The sequence below is a fragment of the Podarcis melisellensis genome (genome assembly GCF_964234715.1).
Source record: "Podarcis melisellensis genome assembly, chromosome: 1".
NCBI classification, from domain to species: domain Eukaryota; kingdom Metazoa; phylum Chordata; class Lepidosauria; order Squamata; family Lacertidae; genus Podarcis; species Podarcis melisellensis.
Window position 1 is genome coordinate 92,266,126 of NC_138528.1, and position 18,683 is coordinate 92,284,808.

Sequence of the window (18,683 nt, forward strand, 5' to 3'; positions counted from 1 at the left end):
ATGAGGCATAAATATTCGCAGGGGTTTGGAGAAATTAGGTGAAAGCAGAGCTAGAGATGTGAGGCGCGTCTGGGGTGCCCCGTGGTTTTCTGGGACGGGGAATTCGAATTTAACGAGGCTATGAAGTAGTCAGTGCCTCATCTCTCAAATTCGAACTGAGGAAGGGGGGAAAAAGAGTAAAACTCATTCGTCACCCTGAACGTCAATTACCTGAACTGGATTTCCATGACACAAGCATTTAATTATAACCAAGCACAATTACAATAGGCAATAAAGCAACCCCATTATGAAAGTGCAGTAATTAAAGCAGGAGATTTGGGCGCATGCAGGTGTAAACAGGTGTACCTTCAATACTCTTGTATTCTAGTTAGCAGTGTGTCCAATAAGAGCGGTGTCATCAGAAATAAAGGGGGTGGAAGCTGCCACATTTGGGAGGAGGTTTTGCTTGTGAATTGATTCTTCTGAGTCTGTAAAGTGTTAAGGTCACAGATCAGAGATATATTTGGACCTCTAGGCAAGAGTTTTCATTCATCATCTTTCTTTGTCTTTCTTTAATTATGGTTCTACATTTTGAAGTTTTGAAGCTCACTGGGGACCCAGAGGTTTTCAACCTTTTTGAGTCCATGGCTCCCTTGACCATCCACGGTACATTCTTTCTGCGGCACCCCTGTGGGGCTCAGGAGCCCGGTTACGTCACCCCTGCAGAGCTGGCAGCCTCTCACTCTTTTTCAAACACCCTTCCTTGTGGAGTCTTCCCTCAGCCTCATCTCTTCTCCTTGTGATTTCTCTGGGCAGCCCCTGGTCTCTGAGTTTCCTCCCCTTGCCCCAAAGAGAGGTGCCTCTTCACACTGCCTCACAGAGGCCTGGGAAGAAGATGCCCTCAGCCTTTGTAGTCCAACAGAGACAGGCCAAAGGTGAATGTGAGGCCAGCACCTTACCATGAGAGGCAGCAGTGGCCGCTACTGGGCCGGTATGGCAAAATGGCTCTCCTTCAGCAAGGGGCACTCAGCTCCCAGGCTAGGCATTGCACACAGCAAGCACAAAAAAGACCAATGCAGCACCTGCCTGCCTGCCTGGCCTCCCACTTGGCTGTCCATTCCCAATAGCAAGGGCCGGCAGACTAGCTGGCTGGGCTTACTCGCCCTCTTGCTTGCTTATTCCAAGGCCGCCTCAGCTCCTGACAACCAGCACCCCCTGGCCCAGCCCCAGAGCGCCTGCGGAGCTTGTAGCCACGACTGCTGCAACAAACAGCTGTGCACACCTTTGGGAGGCAGAGACGCAAGAGGGCATCAGAACAGGGAGGGAAGGAAAGAGGGACAGAGGCCAGTGTTGCCCACAGCACCCCTGACCATCATTCAAGGCACCCCAGGGTGCCACGGCACACTGCTTGAAAACCACTGTCTTAAGCTGTTGAACCTCAGTAAACTGATGAACTTTGCTGCCTCTGCGTGTGTTTAGTTGGACACAGCACTAGATTTTCTTTGCCTACTGCACATGCTACCAGCATGAGTTTGACCAAACTGTGGGAAGCAGTGGAAGACAGGAGTGCCTGGCGTGCTCTGGTCCATGGGGTCATGAAGAGTCGGGGTCATGAAGAGTGCTCTGGTCCATGGGGTCATGAAGAGTCGGACATGACTAAACGACTAAACAACAACAAACAACAACAACTGCACATGTCTGGGTACTCTGCTGCTTGGTTTTCTGTGCCCATGCGCTAGAGGTGATTGGATTTTGCACCAGCCCTGACCCAAGGCACCTTTAAACCATGCTGGCCTAGATGGAGAGGATGAACAAATGGACTCCAGCCAAGAAGGATGAGGGAATCCCCTGAAGGCAGCTCATCCAAGATCCTCCCTGGACTTTCCTCTCAATTGGCCTAAACCGGAGTATTGTTTGCTGCTTGAATGCCTGAAATATTTTTGCAACACACGCTCACCCCTGTCATTTATGTTGGGGTTGTGAAGGATGGTGTTTATGACTGGGAACCCTACTGCCATCATTATGCCTAGTGCCAGTTGTCATTGCTGGTTGGGGTTGATGGGAGCTGGCTCCCAACAGGATGTGGAGGGGCACATATTCCTCATCCCTGGGGGGGGGGACATCCTCCTTTCTGCCTCCCACTTCCCGATTCTGAGGTCCAATGACAATTTTGATGCTTTGGGTTCAAAATTGGAAAATTTGGCAAGATTATTGCACTCATGCACTGAACAACTAAAATAGATTATTTCTCCTGACCTTTCAGGCTGGAATCCTATATCTCCTTGACCTATTAATGACACAGCATTAGTGTCATTAATGACCCATTAATGACCCCATTACTTGACCTATTAATGACACAGCATTTAGTAAAATAAAAATCACTCTTAATAAAGTGCTTTTCTTAAAAGAAAAAAGAAAAAAAGGCACTACCACATGATAAATAAAAGCTCCATCAGATTAGCCAAGGAATAGCCTTGGATCTGCTTCTAATTTTCCTCTTCTTCAGAAGGGCTCACAACAAACAGTACACTGAAATCTCTGACGCCATCTGGGGCTTTCCAAACTGAATTATTTTCATTTCCTCATTCGGCTTTCCATCGAGCTAACGCTTCGCGGAAATAAAACAGCGGATGAGCATCCACTGAACAGTTAGTTCAAGGATGTCGATGAAGTTTGAATTGTCCCCGTATCTTTTCCCAGAGGAATAATTTGATCCTAGAGATACACTTACACGGGAGCAAGTCCCATTGCATTCCGTGGGACTTACTTCTAAGTAGACTTGATTGGCAAATATCACTGAATGCTTTTTTAGAAATGGATGATTCTCGATTTCGCTCCGCCCCGTTGTAGTCCCCCCCCCCCGGTTATTCTGTTAATAAGGACTAGTCAGATAAAAAGACAGGATGTTCGAACGTTTAGGTAAGGAAGATAAGACGGTAAGGTAGATTAATCTCCAAAATAAAAGGTGCCGAAGCTCCTCAAGACTACTAGAAAAAGGAGCGTCCCCCTTGTAGACCCTTTACGACGTTATTTAGTATGTGCGCTCTGCACACGTTCAGATACCCCCCCCTCCCTTAAGATAACGTGAAACTTTTCAGAAGTCAGCCGGGACGCGAGAAACAGCTTGTAAGGCTGAGCTGTCTGTGCTCAGAGCAAAACGGGAAGGCTTGAAACGGAAAGGAGGGGTTATAGTGGGAACGAAAATCGAAAGTAAAACGAGTCTGCTGCTCTCTCTTTTTGCATTTGAGCGAGAAACTAACTCAGCCATTTCCCAAGATGGCTGAGACGGAGGAGGTCTACATTTTCCCAGTCTTGGTGGAAGCGAATTGGGGCTGCAAGATTTCCAAAAGTCTGAAGAATAAGCTTTTGCTCTACTTCCAGAGTTCGAAGAGATCAGGAGGTGGAGAGTGCAAGATCCATGTGGAAGCCGGCAAGGAGGAGCGGGTAGTGGTCTGTTTCGCAGAGGAAGAAGGTGGGTTGGGGGCAGCTTGTTTGGTTCCCGACTTGTTGACAATATATGGGAGGAACTCAATATATTTATTGGGGAAAGGAAATAAATCAGTCCCCAAGGTGGGACGGTGCTTTGTGGGTGTAGAAATCCGTCTGCTAGGGCGCTGCGTAGTATGCGTCTACTCAGAAGTAAGCCTCAGTGAAAGTGTTTTCTGTAACAAATAAAATGCATGGTGTTCTTTAACTTTGATGTGTCCATTGCCTGCGCCCGCTGATTGAGGATGGTTCACCTTAAAAGGAGTTTTGATGACTCACTGCGAAAGATGAATATTCTTCGACTTTGTTTTAGTTAATACTGTATACAAGTCGCCAAGTTTTAGAAGGAACCCTTCCAGTTGCAGAAATGGTGGACTTGCAGCGGAAACGGAGTGAATAGCAGCAACCCCAGCACAGTTGTTTGTTTTTTTAAAGTATGAGAAGGAAAAACCAGGAGGCAAAGAGATACCAGTACATGGTAGAGTAAGCTTATACATGCTTACGGGGGAGTAATTTCCATTGTTCTTAATGGGGCTTCTGCATAGACATCTATAGGTTTGCCTCGAAAGAGAGGCTGAACTTTTTGTTTGCTTGCATATTCTATTTGTGATTGCTTCTCAGCTTTCTTTTCCAGGAATCCATAAATGTTCAGTTTCACGTCTGGTTTCTAAACTCGGGACCCTCTTACATGCTAGTTCTTTCTTTGCTTGTGGCTAGCAGTGTTCACTTCTTAAACCTGAAGTAAATAAAAAAATGTAGTATTTCATAGTGAGGGGGTGCAGCCCCTTATTTTACTAACAATATAAGGCTGTTTACAGCCTCCCATTTACTTTGCATCCTGAGGTTTCTCCCCACTAGTTTGGGAAGAGGTGCAGTCACTGTCCTGTTATTTCTTACAAAATCCTACATTTTATATTTATTTATTTCACAACACGTACGCTGCTTGATTGTAAAAATCACACACCTTCAAAGTGGTTTACAAAAGATAAAGCAGTAAAATCAAGAAAAAAATGCAACTCTACTACAAAAGTTAAAATACCACAATTTTAACTTTTATTGAGATTACAGTTACCACAACGGTTGATTTACCTCAGCATCATTTGGATGCGTTTCTTCCCAAACCTGCTTCAATCTGAATTGAGAAAAAGAACGGCATAGCTGCAGCTGTGTCTACACAGCAGTGTAGACTTATTTATTTGAGTTGCATGGAGTTTGTGGTTTTGGGTTAAGGAAAATAAATGCATCTAAACTTCCTTTCCCTGTTTAAAATACTTAGATTTCTAAGATGTGCCATTGAACAACATGTATCAGGATTATGTACCTCCCATTTATTTCTGCTAATATAGGTGGAGGGCTGGTAAAGATTCCCATCAGAACGCCTCTACCAGTCAGAGGCCTGGTTCTCAGACAAGCTAAATCATGGTTAAGTGTGAACAAGTGGGTATCTTGGCTTAGCATTGTGTCAGAACCCAAACTCTTGTGTTGCCTCGCTCCAGGTAAATCATGAGCTGTAGTCAATGCTTGTTCTGTGGCTTTTGACTCATGGTTTGTCTGAAGGAGACAACCCATAAGCCTGGGTTTAGATGTAATGCTAATGCAATCTGTGGTTTGCAGGATTGGGGAAGAAGCAAATCACTTGCCATTTCCCCTCTTGAATGCCCATGTAATTGCTTGCTCACAGTTTGACTTTTTTAAATGTGTGGATTAGGTGGCCCATTGGTCTGACAGTATGAGGCAGGTTTGTGATGGTATCATAAGGCTGCAAGCTAAGGTTATTTTGATACAATGATGGCTTTCCTGTTTTTCGTTTTAGTGAGGCAGAGAGTCCTTAACATGAGCCACCATGAACTTGATGTGCCTGAAAAAAAGAAATTGAAGCTGGCCGTCTCCTTGCCTCCTGAGGCAGCAGCAGCAGCTGACGATAAGCCCCGGCAAGAACCAAATGCAAGTTTGGTAAATGTTACATGCAGTTCTACTCTGAAACTATTTGCATAGCCAAAAATCTTTTTTGCCACTCTGCGTACTGATCACCCTAGGAGTGAATTTGCACTTGGGGAATACAGTGTATATTGCATCTTCCATGCAGAAGCAATTCCAGTAGCTACAGAGGCTGAAACATGACACAGTGATGGAGACCATGACTAAGAAGGGGTGTATTTGTTGAGGGTCCCCAAGTACAGTTACAGATGCTTCAGGTTACAAACTCTGCTAACCCAGAAATAATACCTCAGGTTAAGAACTTGGCTTCAGGATGAGAACAGAAATCATGCGGCGGCAGCAGCGGGAGGCCCCATTAGCTAAAGTGTTATCTCAGGTTAAGAATAGTTTCAGGTTAAGAATGGAACTCCAGAATGAATTAAGTTCTTAACCTGAGGTACTACTGTAATGTGATGTTCAAGCTCTGTCCCCAAGAACTCTAGCATTCCCTGGAACCTTATCAAGAGTTCCGTGAATATCAGGAGTAGCAGAAAAGTTTCCTGAAAGGTAGCTTGTGTTCCCACTACTGTCCTCCTTCGGTTTTTAGGGATGCATTGGGTGCATTATCAGTTGGTTGGGGTGATAGTGAGGCTCAGCAGGCCTCACAAATGCCCTGTGTAAACTCTAGGCCCTAGCATATGTCCCGAAATCCTTTTGCTGCAGCATTCAGGGGTCTGTGGCAGGTAGTCTGGAATTTATCAACATCAGTCAGTATGGAAAAAGTTCCCCGAAGTCTTGGACATTAAAACAGCAGCTTTAAATCATATCCATACTTACTCAAAAGTAAATCCCATTATTCAATGAGACATACTCCCAGGCAGGTGTGCAGAGCACATGACTAAGGCTGACATTCTGTGTTTTCAACTCACTTGGGTTTCTTGGATTGGTAGGACAGACCGTATGGAGGAATATTTCATTGTTTTACTCTGGGCAGAGGGTTTGCTTTCTGATGCCTTACTTTTGTCTTGCTTTCAGAAGCCTGTTACAGCTGAAGAACCCAAAGATCTGGGTAAGTTACTTTTAAAAATATCCTGGGAAGCAACAATGAATTACTTTTTGCTTTTATACAAGCCTTGTAAGTATGCTTCTTTCTGAGAAAGAATATTCAAATTCTGCTATTTGGAGAACTTTAAAAAATAAATAAAATGGGATGGGTTTGGCTGGTTTGTAGTCAGTGTAGGAAACATTGTCTTTCTTTGCCTTTTGATTCTAGAACTTCCAAAAGATGTGCCAGAAAAGTTGGTGACCCAGGAAGAATTCAATGAAGTGGTAGTGACGCCTGTGGGGAATGAACTTGAGCTGGAGACTATAGAGATGTACTTCGAAAGTAAAAAGCACTCTGGCGGGGGCCCCATTAAGTCCTGCATTAAAGATGGAGAACAATTCATCATCACCTTTGCAAACAAAGAAGGTATCTTTAGACAGGGTTTGTTACATATATTACAACGGGTGGGGAACCTCAGACCCAAGTGCCCCCCGGCCTTGGACTTTTCCCAGATCACTTCCTCTCCCCAAGCCATTTTGGGTTGGCTGGAATGTAGCCTAAGGAACAAAGGAATAAATTGCCTCTACTCCCCTGCTCACTTTTGCCTCTGGTCCTGCTCGCCCCTGCAGTGTGCTTTATGTGGGGCGGTCCTTGAAAACTTCAATTGGTCCTGCAATGCCGGGACTAGATGAGCTCTGGATCCCTTCCAGCTCTACAATTCTGTGAAAACACAGCAGCCAGGTTACTGGCTGGAATTCCATTTAGATCTCATAACCCTTGTTTTAGAACAGCTACACTGGTTGCCAGTTCATTTTTGGGTTCAGTTCAAGGTGTTAGTGTTTAAAGCCCTAAAAGACTTGGTCCTCATATACCTGAAAGACTGCCTCCTTCCCTACAGACCCTATTGGGCGCTAAATTTGACAAAGAGAAACCTTCTGGTTGTTCTACCACCCTCAGAATCTCACGCCAGCAGTGGTGGCCTGGGAGAGGGCATTCTCAGTGGTGGCCCCTAAGTTGTTGAACTCCCCACATAGGTATATCTGGCAATACCATTCTGGCAAATGCTGAAGATTCACTTTTTTACCCCGGCCTTCGACACTTGAGATGTATATTTCTAGGACTCACTTTATTTTCAGTTGTTTTTAATACAGTCGTACCTTGGAAGTCAAACAGAATCTGTTCCAGAAGTCCGTTCGACTTCCAAAACGTTCGGAAACCAAAGCACGGCTTCTGATTGGCTGCAGGAATCGGAAGCCGCGTCAGATGTTTGACTTCCATAAGAATGTTCGCAAACCGGAACAGTCACTTCCGGGTTTGTGGCGTTTGGGAGCTAAAATGTTCGAGAACTAAGCTGTTCGAAAACCAAGGTACAACTGTACTGTATTTCAGTTGTTGTGATATGCCTTGAGATCTTAGGTGGAAGGGCTGGTAATAAATTTTAATAGTAATAACACCACCACCACTGATATTTTATGTAACCTGCCCTGGGCTCAACAGGCTGCTAGTTAGAATAATGAATAAATTAAGCAAGTGTTTATTCTCCATTTTAAACCATCACCTACCGTGAGCCTTGGTGATGAGAGGGTGTGAGAATACAATAACCACCTTAAATATTTTCTCGACATGCTGGGCCAGAAGCTTGAAATGGGATCTTGAGCTGAAGGAGCATGGTGTGAGGAGGCAGGGAATGTGTACACATCAAGAATATGCCGACACTGTCCAGAATAATAAGGTTTTTCTAATGGGTGATGTTTTGTTCAGGTATCTGGAACAGGAGGTTGTCATTATTCTTTGTGCTTCTTTCCAACTAGACGCTCAGGAAGTTTTGAAAAGAGAGAGTCATGTAGTAAATAAAACTGCACTTCAAGTCAGACAGCCCCAGCAGGAAGCTGCCCAAGCTGCGCCACAAATGTCTGCTTCTCTTGCTGTTGTTCAGAACGATTTGCAAGAGGCCGTAGATGAATGCATGCTAGTTCTGTTGGTAGAAAACGCCCATGGCTTATCAGAATCGGACATGGATTTCACTGTGGAAATTTTGCCGGAGCTCAGTGCTGCTGTACTCAGTTTCATCAAGCCTATAGGTAAGAGAGAGAATGGATAAAAGGTACTAAACAAGGTCTCCTCCCCACCCCCCTTTTAAAGGAGCCAGGCAATTGGAAAAGGAAAGGAAAACGGGTTTCTACTCAGCGTTGAACTTGTTGGAACTTGCCCCATAGTGTTTAACTTAGGAATAGGGCACAGGTGGACCTCTAGATGTAGCTGGTCTCAAGTCCCTTCAGCCCCAGCCAGGGATGATGGGAGCTGCAGTCCAGTAATATCTGGAGGGCCACAGGTTCCCTATCCCTAGCTGAAGTGGTGGTGCTCTGGTAATGGCAAGCCCTTGAGAGTATCTCTTCTAAAACTCAGCAAATGTCTAAAACCTTTGCTTCGTACAAGTATGCGGGTTCCCTCCTGAGCCAGTGCTTGCCACCTGCCATGTTTAGAAATGCTTGTATTAAAAATAACATCCTAAAAGTTATCTATATTTATTTATTGGTTGAACGTTGCAGCTCCTGATGTGATGCTTCTGAATGCATGTGTTTGCTTGGCAGCTCTGGATTGTCCTGTCTGTATAACAAGAGTTGTGCCATACTGGGTATATCAAGAAGACACATGGTATTTCTTTTGGATTGCATTAATTTTGCCATCACAAAGGCAGCAGAGCAGGGAAAGGTTCTGTCACTACAGTCATCCTGGCTGTATGAACAGAAGGGTAATTGAAGGAAGATACAGTGAGCCTAATCAGAATTGTTCCTTGCGGATGTGAATTTGGAACTGGAATGAGATACAAGAAGAGGAGATGGGGAAGACAAGGTGAAATCCTGTGCAGTGGAGAGAAATAATGGGAATAGATTGAAGATGTGAGTGACTGCACCTTGGGGCAGCTTTGTGAATACTCAGTAAAGGTAAAGGGTAAAGGGACCCCTGACCATTAGGTCCAGTTGTGACCGACTCGGGGGTTGCACGCTCATCTCGCACTATAGGCCGAGGGAGCAGGCGTTTGTCCACAGAGAGCTTCCGGGTCATGTGGCAGCATGACTAAGCCGCTTCTGTCGAACCAGAGCAACGCACGGAAACACCGTTTACCTTCCCACTGGAGCGGTACCTATTTATCTACTTGCACTTTGATGTGCTTTCGAACTGCTAGGTTGGCAGGAGCAGGGACCGAGCAATGGGAGCTTACCCCATCGCGGGGATTCGAACCGCTGACCTTCTGACTGGCAAGCCCTAGGCTCTGTGGTTTAACCCACAGCGCCACCCGCGTCCCAGAATACTCAGTACACATAGTTAATTGTGTTGCTTACTGCTATTTATTTAAATTCTCTTTTAGAAATAGACCAATTTATCAAAGACTTCAATCAGTACCATAGGGCTAAGCAATTACACTATTCTGCACATTCTCTGGAGGTGACGAAAAGCATTCTGGTAGAAGACATCCCGCCTCGCATCTCTCAGGACTTCATCAGTGTCTATTTTGAAAGCAAGAAGCATGGAGGTGGACCAGTGTCAGATGTCAACTACCTTCAGGAAGAGAACTCAGCTGTGGTTACTTTTCAGGATAGCAAAGGTAATTTGTACTATCAGATAAGGTAGGCTCATAATCCTGGATTATTGCAAAAAGCAGAGTAATAATCACTGTGATCAATGTATTTTGGTGGTAATCAGGTGGCTTGTAGGCAGAGAAAGTAGGAAGAACAAGAAAACATCAACTTGACTAGCTTTCTGACTTTTCGGAAGAGAATGATGTACAATATGCAGCAAGAGTCCCTAAGTACCAAAATACAAACATCAGAAATAAACAAAAAATATGCAAGTATACTTGTAATGTACTCCATAAGCTTATGAAAAAGTAAATAAACATTAATGCAAATGGGACAATTAACAACACACCATGGAACAACTGGTTACGGATCTGTTTTTATGAATAAGTCATTTTCACATATGACCCAATAATCTTAAAATTTTGGGAAGAGTATGTTAAACAAATTGCTCGTGCATCAACGGTAGAATAAGTCTCTTAACTGAGCAGCTTTCTTGTATATAAAAACCTATTAATAATGTAATGGTATGAACGAATAAAATAAATACTTGAGCACATCGAAGGTACAGTATATTTTCATATTTGTGGGTCTTTCTGTTGTTTTTGTAATTCTTAGAAGAAAAAAGGTTGCCAAGCTGACATTGGCTGTGGTTATGCATCTCACTAAGCCATGGTTTCATGAATTTTCTCTCATGAGCAAACAAGCCATAGTTGCTTCTCCAACCTCTTTTGCAATGAGGTTTGAGAGGCTGTTCTAGGGCTCTGCTGAATATAATATAGGAAAACAGCCAGAGTTGCCAAGATGGCCTGTCCATGCAAAAGCCACTAAGCCCTATTGAACGCTTCTAAGTAAACATACCTAGGATTGCATTGTAATAATTTATCCTAGGCTATACTGTATTTGTTTGTGGAACAGATGTATTAGGAGAAACGCAGTTCATTCCTTGAGTTTAGTCTTGAGTGTAATTGTTTTGATTGCAAAGCGGGGGCACAAAACAAAATACAACCCTCCGCTTTGGAAACTGCACCAGTTTTAGTTTGAGAGAACCTGGAGAAGGTAGGAAATTTGAAAGCAATAGTGATGAGGGTGTTGGCAGGGCTGGTGGAGGAAAGCAGGCTGGAGTGGTGTGCTGAGACAACTAGGTGTGGCTGAAGGAACAAGCAGGTGGATATTTGACCCTTCTGACAGAAATCAGAAACTCTTCCAGAAAGTGAAATGGTCACAGGGAAGGCAACTGGAAGTGATCCTGAGCAGTCTTGGCATGTGAAGGAGGGAAGAGAAACCCACTGGCCATGTGGGGTGACAATTAGATTACAATATTGAACTGTGTCCAAGTCTAATGTGTGGAGGAAGCTATGTAGTGCAGAGCAGTAAGTGTTGGGTTATGTGGAGGGAGTTGCACACCAATCTGGACTTGATCATGTTGTATTTATGGTAGTTGTGTCTCTTCTTTCTCTCTTTTTTAAAGATGTAACTACCGTCTTGAAGCAGAAGCATTCTTTTAACAGCGTGCCAGTTCTTGTCCATCCATACTATGCCTCTTTGGGAGCAGCTCTCTACGGGAAAGATAGATCACAAATTAGGATGCCGGACCCAATCGGACTGCCAATAGATCCCTACCACTGGCAATTTTTACAGCAGAATCCACAGGGACTTCAGGAAATCAGCCATGCAATGGCAGGTTGCTATTGTGAGGTTGAGTGGCCTGCTAGGTATTGTTCACACCCAGAAATTACCCTGCGTCCTTCTCTTGCTTTATCTAAGCAGAAAAGCTTCCTGGTCAGGACCTGGCAAGAAAATGTTTCTACCCGTTTGACACAGTTCCTGTCCAAGCAGAAGGTTGCCAAGTGTGTATTGAATGCTGAAATCTGGGAAGCCATAAGAAATAACATAGTAAAAGATGACATTTGGATCTTGCCCGATATTGCAAAGGGGATGGTTGTCTTGGTTGGGGCACCAGAAGCTGTCAGGTGCTTGGAGGAGGAAATGCAGGTGCTCATTGAAAAAGCTGCTAAAAAGATTGAAAGAGAGAAGCAAACAATAGAGGCAACTGTTCCTGTTGTTGCTGGAAAATACACTATTTTAAACAATGCTGGACTACAGGATAGTATCCACATGGAGTACCCAGATCTAAAGATTGCATATGATGCTTCCAGAGGGCTTATAACACTGCATGGTGTAGCTGCTGAAGTTTTTAAAATAAAAAGCGACATCTTCGAAAGGATATCCCGCATGGACCAACGATATGTTGATGTTCATCCTTACATTCTTCTTTTTATGCAACATGTAGATAATGAACATCTATCACAACTCTTATTTTGGTCCAAAAAGATCAATGCATTCTATGAGCTTGAGGGGAAGGCGGTTCTACTGATTGGGGCAGCTCGCCAGGACCTTCAACGGGCTGAGGAAGAAATGAAGATGAAGCTCACCTGCAAATGTGTTGAACTGGAGGACAACTCGATTCTCGGAAAGAGAGAGTGGAAAGAACTGGCCAACGGTTTGTGCAAGATTGTACAACTGAATAATTGTTCAAGTGAAACCATCAGAATTCAGGAGATGGAGGATCAAATAGTGATTGCAGGATATTTTGAAGATGTGGGCAGTGCCTATCAGAAGATCTTTGATTTTGTTGACAGAAACACAAAAATACAAAAAACCATCAGGACTAAATCTACAGCAGTTACAATGTATGTGGAAGAGGAGAAGCGTAATATTTGGCTTAAATTGGAGCAGCAAGGCATAACGATCCGTTTTGGCACGCAGGCAAATCGCAGGCTGATTTCCCTGGAAGGACCCCGGGTAGAAGTCCTGAAGGGACTTGAGCTCTTTCAAAACACCCTGTCCTCTCTGTATTGTACTAAAATGGTAATAGATAAACCAGGAGCCAAAGAATTCTTCAAGGAACAAGAACATTTATATGTTGCTGGTGCCAGACAACAATTTAACTGTTTGATCAGGATTCAGGAAAGCTCGGAAGAAAGTGAAGAGGAGGTCAGAGATGTGAATAGACCTGAAGAAAAGAGACTGCCAAGCTGCGAAGTTAAGCTAAATGATGGCATCGTAGTAGCAGTTCATAAGGGTGACTTGACCCGTTACTCAGTTGATGTTGTGGTCAATGCATCCAATGAAGACCTGAAGCACATTGGTGGCCTTGCATATGCGCTGTTAAAAGCGGCTGGCCCACAGCTACAAAGTGAGTGCGATGACCTAGTCAGGAAGCATGGATGTTTGAAGCCTGGCCGTGCAGTTAGAACACGTGCTTGGAATCTGCCATGTAAAGAATTGATCCATGCAGTTGGGCCGAGGTGGAACAGTTCAGAAAAAGAGAAATGTACACGACTGTTAAAGGAAGCCGTGAAGCAAAGCTTAAAGCTGGCAGAAACAGTTAACCATCGCTCCATAGCCATCCCTGCCATAAGCTCTGGGATTTTTGGATTTCCATTAGAAGAGTGTGCCCGTACCATTGTAACATCCATTAAGGAACACTTGGAAGAAACCTCTGAGAGTGGCTGCCTAAAAGAGATACTCCTTGTGGACTCTAATGAAAATACTGTTCGGGCACTGTCAGAAGCCTTGAATGAAATATTCACAGACACACTGCCTCCATCTAAGTCTTCCTTAACCTCCAAAACTAAGAGCCACACTACAAAGAGTAGTAGGGAACCTCAAGAAGTAACTACGGCTGAAGGTGTGAAAATAGTACTACAGAAAAAGGGAATTGAAGACTCCACAGTAAGTTGTTGCTGCAGTTTTTTCAAACTCCTTTTTAAATAGTGTAGAGTGGACTAAATGGTCAATTTCAATTAAAATAAAATCTGCTTCAGTGCAGTTAGATAGAAAAGCACAAAGGTGAAAAAACAAAGGCGATTATAGAATCATAGACTCAAAAATTGTGAAGTTGGAAGGGACTCTTCTGCTCTTAGTGACCCTGCACAGTAGCAATGTGTCTGTGCTGCAATATGTACGAATTGAAGCTTGCTTACACCATTATTGGCCCAGGTGCCACAGAGTAAAATTAGAGAATCTCCACAAATGTCTTCTTTCCCATCCCCTACAATAGTTATTGGCTTTTGCAACTTACTGATTTTGAGTGTGTCGGTTCTTAATGATAGTTAAAGCTGGTAGAACTCTCTGCAACTTCTAACATTTTCCCTCTGTGTTGGAAGTCTAAGAACATCTGGAGGGTTGCAGGTTTCCCATCTCTGCACAGACAAGCAGGCAGATAAGTGGGACCCCTCTTTGCTGCGTTGGGGGTGGGGTCGCTCTGGTGGCGTTGGCAGCGAGGGCTGGGCCGGTGTCCCCTGCCATCTTGTGCTATTCCTGGCATGTCTTTCTCCCTTTTCTTTTTTTAGGCGAATGTAATTGTCAACAGCGTTTCCAGAGACCTGCAGCTGGACAAAGGCCCGCTCTCCAAGGCTCTGCTTGCCCGAGCAGGAATGGAACTCCAGGAGCAATTGACCAAAGAAGGCCAAGGAAAGGACATCAAAGAGGGATGTGTGTTGAAAACAAATGGCTATGCTCTGGGTTGCTTTCATGTACTGCATGCCCATTTGCCTTCTTGGAATCAGGGTAAAAAGTCTAAGGTATGGCTTTATACTACCGCCCAATGCAGTGGTGGCTGGTTTCCATTGGGAGTGCTGGGGCAGAATGTGGGCAAGCTGACGGAAAGTGGAGCTGGAGTCAATGGCAGGCCAAGCCCACCCTCCTGCCTGCTGGGTTCTACAAGGGCAGCACTAAGGCTGAAGAGGGGGAAACTGACAGGTGGTGGCACTAGGGGTTGCTTGTGAGGGAGAAGGCAGGCAGGTGGGGAGCTGGCTGCAAGCAGACTGAGGTTGGAGGGCACTACCGCCATTTTCCCCAATGGACCAGCTTCCACTAGTCAATTGTTCAGAAAAACTGACCGGAGATGTGTTATGCTCCAATTTCAGCCTTCAGCCCATCCAGATTTAGATGTTTTTCATCTTGCTGGTTTGAGGAAGTTCAGCACCGACCTATTTAACTCACACGCATTTCCTTTTATCTGGATTAATTCAGCTGTGCTGGCTGTCTTGGAAAGAGTTTCATCCATACAACTAATTTTATTTGTCTTGGGAACCATTTAACTGCAGATATCTAGAAGATGCCACCTGTCAAGAAATGCTTAAATTGCAGGTTCTAAAATGTTTCCTTTTCCGGCCTCCAGATCCTGGGAGAGATTGTTGAAGAATGTCTGGAAACCACTGAGCAGCTTTCTCTGAATTCCATCGCGATCCCAGCCATTGGGACGGGTAACTTACTATTTCCCAAGCAGTTTGTTGCTAAAGCAATGTTCGACGAGGTGTTCAAATTCAGTCGGAAAGCGAATCCCCACTCTCTTAAAGAAGTCCATTTTGTTCTGCATCCGAGTGATACGGATACCATCAAGGTAACTATCATTTTTGCAGCATCCCTTTTGTTAAAGTCATCTATTTGATATTAAAGATAGCTTTAGAATATCCTAAGTGTTACAGGAGCAGTCCCCCCCCCCCAAAAAAAATCAGATCTAGCATGTCTCTCAAAATACGAAGCTTCTCCTTATTGTATGGCCAATGTGTTATCTTGCTCCTATATTGTACATTAACACACGGTCAGTGAGGCAGAAAAGATGGCTGGGACAATCAGCATCAATGAAAATACAGCATCAGTGCAAGAAAAAATCCTCTTCCAGTTTGATGATATCCTTAACATCATCCCACCTGTTCTACTTTTCTCAACTAAGTGATATAGGCTAGATCGCAAATACTCAAGTGCCGCATAGAAATGTGACCCCCTGCCCACCAAATGTGTTTTTTGTGGCTTCTTCTCCTTAGACGGGGGTAACCAATGCAGTGTCCTCATGATGTTGTTGGACTCCAACTCCCATCAGCCCAAGCCATCATGACCAATGGTGAGGGATGATGACAGAGTTGTAGTCCAATAACATCTGAAGAACAGCACATGAGCTACTCTAGTCCTAGGAAAATGGATGGAAGGAGAATTTCACTCAAACTGCAGGGTGGCCTTTGTCAACTGGTGCCCTTCAGATATTTTGGACCACAACTGATTGGAGCTGTAGTTCAGAACATCTGGACAACACCAGGTTGGCAGAGGCAGCTTTTAGAAAGCATAGCAAATTTGATGTCAGTCAGTTATTTCTCAGTGCTGGATTGGTTGGGAAGTGAAACAAATGGGCACTGAAGCTATGCAACTTGCTTGTTTGGACCATTTGATCCCCTCTGCTTAGTCTTAGATGCTACAGCCCACGTCTAGTGTATTGTCGAAAACGGGTCTTGCTTGAGTAGTATTTGCAAACAGCTTTTCTGATTTACAAAAGCTGGTTCTTTTGCTCCATAAATCACTGGAAAGGAACCTCTGGCTCACTGGTGTAAATTAATCCTAGCAGGTTTTTTGCCTATTATGAAGTCTCTTTCTCCCATCCACCCCCTGTCCTGGTGTCAAGTAAAGATGCAGCTTCAAAGGAATAGTTGTGCTCCTGATCGTTCCTTGGCAAGTGGGGCTTGTATGCAGTGCCTTTTGAATTTTGACACCAAATGGGAGTTTCTGATCAGGAACTCTGTGGAGTGTAGCCAAGTCATGCGGAAAGCAGACACTGCAGTAATTTCAAGCCCTGCTGGGAAGGGATACCCTCCTGTTCCATGCAGGGCTGATCATAGCTGATCATCAGTGACTCATAGTGAGTTATCAAATGTGCCTATGTTTATTTGGCACAATATTTCTGCTTCTGCTAGTCATGCAGACGACAAGAATGTGTTAAACACACACCCCAAGTCCTACTCACCTTCATGAAAGAGACTTAAACTTTAGAGGCAGTGCCGATACTCTTTCAAACCTCTAATCTAAACAGTTAAAAGGTAAACATGGTTTCATAATTTCAACAGAATGACTGCAAAGGCAGTGATGTTCCAGAAGAAATACCACATGGCACCCTTCTTGTCTCTTTTCCTGATAATGTGTTCATTGTAACGAAACCCTAAAAGCCTGCTTGAAGTTTTAGCCTGTTTTTATTGTGGATTTTCCCCCTCCTCTAGGCATTTACAGATGAATTAAACAACAGACTGAATCCCAGCCAAACAAATATAGTACCTGACAGCTCCCAACAGCTAGGTCAAGGTAAATCTTGTGGTTTTCAGAAAATCCCACCTGCAAAAACAAAAAGCAAAACGTTTGGAGCTTGACCCAGAAATAGTGGGAATTCTGGAATCTCCTAATGAGGAAGAAAAGTGGGAGAGCTGAGGAAAACTGCAGAAAACATTTGAAGATCAAGGTTTTCATGTAAAATAAGGGAGAAGAAGAGCCAGTATATATTTATTCTCTCTACATAGGCCAGTAGCCAAATAGCAGCAGAGCTAGTCGTATGTGCATATTTTTCATCCCGTGTGCCATCTCACAACTGCATTTTGAAATGGGACGCTCAAAAAGTACTTTTGTGATATGTTGTGGGATAGCCCTTAGAACAGGAAAAGCTCACAGGTTCCACTGGACTACTACAAGCATCTTGTGTGACCCTAAAGCAGCTCTTTGGAATCCTGGCCATGACTCTAACGGTGAAGTTAGTCCCAATAATCAGTGTGTGAAGTAAACTCAGGTAGCAGTGAGTCTTGATCTTGCTAGGTATCCACCCCTCCGCTTTTCTCTTCTATGGCATGATTTGTGAGAAGCCACCTTCTGCTTCAAACTAATACCATTTTATGCCCGGGACTGGGAAAACTCCATCTTTTCCCCAGTGTGGATTCTAGCAAAAGAAATAAAAATGATTTTATTTAACTCGGGGACTGGGTGCTTTCAACCTCCTCTTCCTTCACTGTACAGTAGTACCTTGGTTCTCAAACTTAATCCGTTCCGGAAGTTTGTTCCAAAACCAAAGCATTCCAAAACCAAGGCGTGCTTTCCCATAGAAAGTAATGCAAAACAGATTAATCCGTTCCAGACTTTTAAAAACAACCCCCAAAACAGAAATTTAACATGAATTTTACTATCTAATGAGACCATTGATCCATAAAGTGGAAGCAATAATCAATGTACTGTACTATAAAATAAATAAGTATTGTAGATGATAAAAAATTTAATTAATTTTTTTTCTTACCTTCACTGATGATAGTCATTGTTTGGATGGGTTTTTTTTTTAATCTATTTCCGCAGTCACACAATCAGTCAATCAGTAGCTGAACTGGGTTCCAGACAGTCACAAAAACAAATTAACTGAAAAAGCCTCAAAAACAAAAACACAAAATAAATAGCAAAAACAAAAGCGTCAAACCTAATCCATTCCGGAAGTCTGTTTGACTTCCAAAATGTTCGAAAACCAAGGTGCAGCTTCTGATTGGTGCAGGCGCCCCCGAAACAATAGCCGACAACTGCATCAAACGTTTGGCTTCTGAAAAACATTTGAAAGCCGGAACACGTACTTCCAGGTTTTCGGTGTTTGGGAACCAAGGCGTTTGAGAACCAAGGTACCACTGTACAGGGGACAGAGAAGGGAAAAATGGGACTGCATGTGCCTGCGGCTTGATGTTGCACATTCATGACCAGGGATGGCAATGTGGTGCCCTCTAGATGTTGTTGGACTTCAACTTCTACCAGCTCCAGCCAACATGGGCGTTGGGATGGTGGGTTTTGTAGTTCAACCACACCTGGAGGGCACTGCATTGCTTACC

At 44.0% G+C, this 18,683-nt stretch overlaps 1 protein-coding gene across 1 annotated transcript in view; it reads left to right on the forward strand.

The window, feature by feature from the left end:
* The first annotated feature begins 3,072 nt into the window (after positions 1-3,072).
* The window catches only part of LOC309378019 (protein mono-ADP-ribosyltransferase PARP14-like), a 23,047-nt gene continuing 7,436 nt past the window's right edge, over positions 3,073-18,683 (forward strand). The window contains exons 1-10 of the mRNA XM_081925814.1: positions 3,073-3,451; positions 5,279-5,418; positions 6,418-6,451; positions 6,656-6,853; positions 8,239-8,508; positions 9,798-10,034; positions 11,477-13,743; positions 14,364-14,594; positions 15,194-15,415; positions 17,058-17,201. Of these exons, the coding sequence (XP_081781940.1) occupies positions 3,256-3,451; positions 5,279-5,418; positions 6,418-6,451; positions 6,656-6,853; positions 8,239-8,508; positions 9,798-10,034; positions 11,477-13,743; positions 14,364-14,594; positions 15,194-15,415; positions 17,058-17,201 (3,939 nt within the window). The 5' untranslated portion in view covers positions 3,073-3,255. The remainder of the gene's footprint in view (positions 3,452-5,278; positions 5,419-6,417; positions 6,452-6,655; positions 6,854-8,238; positions 8,509-9,797; positions 10,035-11,476; positions 13,744-14,363; positions 14,595-15,193; positions 15,416-17,057; positions 17,202-18,683) is intronic.